Source organism: Rana temporaria, chromosome 11 (genome assembly GCF_905171775.1).
Source record: "Rana temporaria chromosome 11, aRanTem1.1, whole genome shotgun sequence".
NCBI lineage: Eukaryota > Metazoa > Chordata > Amphibia > Anura > Ranidae > Rana > Rana temporaria.
Genome location: NC_053499.1, coordinates 122,665,109 through 122,671,108, shown reverse-complemented (window position 1 = coordinate 122,671,108; position 6,000 = coordinate 122,665,109). Strand labels below are relative to the sequence as shown.

Sequence of the window (6,000 nt, the reverse complement as noted above, 5' to 3'; positions counted from 1 at the left end):
ACCGGAGGGACTATAAAGTTACCGACATCTTTACAGACATTTGAAATGACAGTGTTGAGCTCATATCACTTATAACACATTATTTCATGCTTTCATGTCAGTCCCTTCCATTTGTCAGTCTCCTCTGAAAGAGGTATCCCATTTGTATTTTTCTTTTATATTTCTTTTTCTTGGTTCATATTTTTTTTTAAAGGACATTTGTACTCACCACTTTGATGGATGGATGGAGTATGCTCATAAGATGTACTCACCAGTCCAATAATTGTTTTACTAAGAGAATCTTACGGGCTGCTGCAGTGTGTTCCAGGTTACCTTCTGTTCCTATTATTATGGTTTTGGCTTTGGCTTTGGTGATGGGGCCAGTACTCCACTTCGCCGAGCTGCAAACTGTGGAGCCACAGGGCTGCGTGACGCCCCCCCCCCCCCCGGGACCCCCTCCCGGAGCCGCGCGGCACACTTCCGCAGCTCCTCCACCCGCCCGCCCGCTCCAGGGGACCAGGGAACCGGGCAGACCAGGCAGACCAAGGAGACCAGGGAGACGCAGCACCGCCTGCCCCAACGCAGCGCCGCCGCACCGCCAGCCAGCCAGGGGAATTAGGGAAGCCGGAGAAGCCGCCCAACCCACGTGGCAGCCCGCTTGTCAGGTCAGTGATCTAGGGAGACCCGTGCACGTCCGCTTCGGCCAGCCGGCCGAGGGCTACAATCCGGTGGGGAGGAGGAGGGGGGGGGGACTCCCCAGTCAGCGGAGGGAGCGGGGGATCCAGCTCACGTTCGTGTCAGCATCGATTCGGAGCGGGGCTGGAGAGAAGGCATCCCGTCTAGCTGCTCCTCCACCCTGACCGCGCCATCTCTAGACTCCTCCCTCCAACTGCAGTTTGGGAGTTAACCACAGGTGGCGCTGTAGGAGTTAGGGTGCACCTAGTATGTGTTTACAACTGTTTGGGGGTGTGGCTGTAGGAATGACGTCATCGATCGTGTCTTCCCTATAAAAGGGAATGACGCGATCGATGCGCCGCCATAGTGAAGGACGGGGAAGCCGTGTTTACACACGGCTCTCCCCGTTCTTCAGCTCCGGGGAGCGATCGCGACGGAGCGGCTATAAACAAATAGCCGCGCCGTGGTCCCGGATCGCTCCCCGAGCGGACCCGACCTCCGCATGTAGCGGGGGGGGTCCCGATCGGACCCCCCACCCGCTAATAGGCGAGGACGTACGTGTACGCCCATGTGCCTGTACGTGCCATATTGTGGACGTATATGTACATGCGGGGGTCGGGAACTGGTTAAGGGCGCACGGGCACCGCCCCCTCTTTCACACCACCCCCTATATGTAAAATGAAGCTATCCACGGCCTCTGTATCCACCCCCTATTCAGGCGTTCAGGCCCTTTTAGGACTCTTTTTTGTGGCAGTTGATACTCAGTGGTTCTTTTGGATTTTACATCTGAGTGGAGGTGCAGACACTTGGGTAAAAGAAAAAGGGAACCTGATAATTGTAAAGTTTTTTTTTTTTTTTTAAATAACATGGTATATTTACCTGTAATAGAATTGCAGCCCTGATCATCCTCTTCTGGGGTTGTTTAAGAGTTTAAGCCATGGGTCTTCAAACTATGACCCTCCAGTTGTTCAGGAACTACAATTCCCATTATTCCTAGTCATGTCTGTGAATGTGAGTGTTTTACAATGCCTCATGGGATGTGTAGTTCCGCAACAGATGGAAAGCCGTAGTTTGAGGATCTCTGGTTTAAGCTGCAAAAGGGTGCGCCAACTCAATATTGAACCCTATGGACCAAGACTGGGATGGCATTAAATTTCATGTGCGTGTAAAGGCAGGTGTCCCAATACTTTTGGTAATATATCGTGTGTGTATAATTTTTTTTTTTTACAGTAGTCTGAAAAGGGACCATCAGGCTTTGAAGTCTCATGTAGAGAGTAGGCCAGTTGGACCGAGCTTTGGGAGATACCTCATTTACTTAGATTGCTGGGCACCATTGTTCCCTGTATCCGCTAGTTTTGCCACAGAAAGGATTAATGCTGTGGGATTCGAGTACTGATGTCATCCACTGGGTGGAGGGTCCTGCATGCTCTGCCATCATGCCCCCTGCTTGCAAAGATCCACACTGAATTTCAATCCATTCCTGCCACTCTCGCCTACAGGGACTTTGATCACTTTTGCCCATTTGACTTTTGTGAGAACCTGAGGCCTTGTTCATACCCCAAATCTATATTTTAAAACTGGTTTTCCAGACCGCCATGATTTTAGATCAGCAGTGTGCAGGTACAGAACTGCATCATCATCCTCACCTATGTGAGTGAGTATTCCAGGAACGCAATAAAAAAAAAAAAAAAAAGGGTATACAGTGGGGTAGATTCAGGTAGAATGGCTTATTTTTATGCGGGCGTAGCGTATGTCAGATAAGCTACGCCGCCGTAACTTAGTGAGGCAGGTTCTGTATTCACCAAGAACCTGCGCCCTAAGTTACAGCGGCATAGCGTAAATGTGCCGGCGTAAGCGCGCCCAAATCAAATTGTGAGGAGGTGGGCGTGTTTTATGCAAATAAAACATGACCCCACGTAAATGACGTTTTTGACTAACGCCGCATGCGCCGTCCGTGAAAGTGACCCAGTGCGCATGCTCCAAATTAACCCGCAAAAAGCCAATGCTTTCGACGTGAACGTAAATTACGCACAGCCCCATTCACGGACGACTTATGCAAACAATGTAAAATTTTCAAAATTCGATGCGGGAACGACATCCATACTTAACATAGGATACACCTCATATAGCAGGGGTAACTTTACGCCGGAAAAAGCCCGACGTAAAAAAAATGCGCCGGGCGGACGTACGTTTCTGAATCGGCGTATCTACCTAATTTGCATATTCCTCGCGGAAATATACAGAAGCGCCACCTAGCGGCCAGCGTAAAATTGCAACCAAGATACGACGGCGTAAGAGACTTACGCCGGTCGGATCTTAGTCAAATCTATGCGTAACTGATTCTAAGAATCAGGCGCATAGATACGGCGGCGTATCTCATACCTGAATCTGGCCCAGTGTCACCAATATAGCGGCATTTTTTTTTCTGAGCCCTGAGTCTGTTTTTTAATCCAGCCAAAGCAGTGTAGCAAAAGGTGTCAGTAAAGGGGTGAGACAAACCATTTAACACCGAGACTGGTGCTTACAAAAAGGTCAACTTTTATTGATGTAAAACCTTTATCAAAAAACACACCACACACACACCTCCATTGCTGTAACTGCTTTTACATTAGTGACTAGCAATGTAATAGATGTTAATCCTGCTCCACAACTAGTAAAAAAATTTAAACGTTCCAAATGATTGTCTCAGTGAAATACCAGCTGCGAAGCATCCGCATGTGTCATAGTCTAAACTTGTCCTGTTTACAGTTTACAATCCCAGTCTTATCTCCCGAGTGTCATCACCAGGCAGTGACCCCATGAGACTCTGCAGAAACTCCTTCAACGTGAGATTAGAACAAACCTCTTATGGGCAAGAAAACGCAACACACACGAAATGGGAATAATATTAATACGCAGAATTTCATAACACTTACTTTTAATTAAAAAAGATTTCTACAAAAACATTATATAAAAAGTGGTTCCCCTGCATTACATGTCCCAATGAGCTGCTAGCAGCCACACACACAATCCATCTGCAGGGGGGAGCCCGTGACCCTGACAGCTTGCAGTTCTTCACTGCTACCAGAATGAAGTGGAGGCGCTGTCCTCTTATCTCTGAGATTGCTAGCAAATCACTTCCTCTGTGGAGTGCTTAGCTTCTGCATTCCCTGAATCTTCTCCAGTAACCCAGTTACAAAGGCCTGTTGATTAAATAACAGTTATTAGTGGCATTTCCCTTGGTCCATTATCCATCAACCTAATCAATATGACCATGTTTCCAAAGCACTCTTTCAATCCTATGTTAGAGAACAGTGAACTCCAGCTAGGGCTGCTCTGTTACAGTAGTGACATAGCTATTCAATAAGCTGGCTACACACATTACAAAAGGGATTACAACATACTACACCAATTGCTAAATCGAAAGAATAGGAGGGTCTTTCTAAACAATGCAGTCATCTTACATACACTCACATAGACCCACAGTTTGCTGAACACTTCTGTGATCAGCAGCTGACGAGATCTGTACCGATCACTCACTGTGTTTATTCATAACTGAAGCATAGTAAAAATTGTTTACTAGGTTTCATTTTGTGAATGAACAGGAGCTTCTGTACATCATGCCTCCTGTTCATTTATTCATTCAGTTCAGAGAAGGGGATTAGGGATCCGTGTCCTCAATCCCTTTATTGGTCTGATAGAGATTTGAGGTCGGTCATTGATTAGTGCAGGCAGCTATATGCAAACTGGGCTGCTCATAAATCTCTATCAGGGTTTCTCAACTCCAGTTCTCAAGGTGCCCCAACAGGTCATGTTTTCAGGCTTTCCATTATTTTGCACAGGTGATTTGATCAGTTTCACTGCCTTGTAATTACCACAGCCGTTTCATCTGAGGGAAATCCTGAAAACATGACCTGTTGGGGCGCCTTGAGGACTGGAGTTGAGAAACACTGCTCTATATGCATGCAGCTCATCTGATGGGACACAGACTGGACTGACCATAGGTGAAAACCAACCTCCAGCTTATTTGCAGTTTTGTGTACCTTGTGTAAATGTTTAGTCAGTACAGCAAGTTTTGGTGTGCGTCTGGTAATAATGATCTTGACTTAATTGGTTGTTTAACGAAATTACAGTCAGGTTCATAAATATTGGGACATCGACACAATTCTAATCTTTTTTGCTCTTTACACCACCACAATTTGAAATTAAACGAACAAGATGTGCTTTCACTGCAGACGTTCAGCTTTAATTTGAGGGTATTTACATCCAAATCAGGTGACCGGTGTAGGAATTACAACAGTTTGTATCTGTGCCTCCTACTTTTTAAAGGAACCAAAAGTAATGGGACAGATTAACAATCATAAATCAAACTTACACTTTTTAAACACTTGGTTGCAAATCCTTTGCAGTCAATTACAGTCTCAAGTCTGGAACGCATAGACATCACCAGACGCTGGGTTTCATCCCTGGTGCTCTGCCAGGCCTCTACTGCAACGGTCTTCAGTTCCCGCTTGTTCTTGGGGCATTTTCCCTTCAGTTTTGTCTTCAGCAAGTGAAATGCATGCTCAATCGGATTCAGGTCAGGTGGTTGACTTGGCCATTGCATAACATTTCACTTCTTTCCCTTAAACGCTTTGGTTGCTTTCGCAGTATGCTTCGGGTCATTGTCCATCTGCACTGTGAAGCGCCGTCCAATGAGTTCTGAAGCATTTGGCTGAATATGAGCAGATAATAATATTGCCCGAAACAATTAAGAATTCATTCTGCTGCTTTTGTCAGCAGTCACATCATCAATAAATACAAGAGAACCAGTTCCATTGGCAGCCATACATGCCCACGCCATGACACTACCACCACCATGCTTCACTGAGGTGGTATGCTTTGGATCATGAGCAGTTCCTTTCCTTCTCCATACTCTTCCCCTCCCATCACTCTGGTACAAGTTGATTTTGGTCTCATCTGTCCATAGGATGTTGTTCCAGAACCGTGAAGGCCTTTTTAGATGTTCCAGAACTCTAATCTGGCCTTCCTGTTTGAGGCTCACCAATGGTTTACATCATGTGGTGAACCCTCTATTCACGCTCGTGAAGTCTTCTCTTGATTGTTGACTTTGACACTCGTACACCTACTTCCTGGAGAGTGTTCTTGATTTGGCCAACTGTTGCGAAGGGTGTTTTCTTCACCAGGGAAAGAATTATTGGGTCATTCACCAGTTTTACGTGGTCTTCCGGGTCTTTTGGTGTTGCTGAGCTCACCGGTGAATTCTCTCTTTTTGAGGATGTTCCAAACAGTTGATTTAGCCACACCTAATGTTTTTGCTATCTCTGATGGGGTTGTTTCGTTTTTTTAGCCCAATGATGGCTTGCT

At 46.2% G+C, this 6,000-nt stretch overlaps 1 protein-coding gene across 1 annotated transcript in view; it reads right to left on the bottom strand.

Moving 5' to 3' along the window:
* Positions 1-3,527: 3,527 nt before the first annotated feature.
* The window catches only part of PPP1R14B (protein phosphatase 1 regulatory inhibitor subunit 14B), a 30,580-nt gene continuing 28,107 nt past the window's right edge, over positions 3,528-6,000 (bottom strand). Inside the window, exon 4 of the mRNA XM_040329025.1 lies at positions 3,528-3,836. Within this exon, the coding sequence (XP_040184959.1) occupies positions 3,768-3,836 (69 nt within the window). The 3' untranslated portion in view covers positions 3,528-3,767. The remainder of the gene's footprint in view (positions 3,837-6,000) is intronic.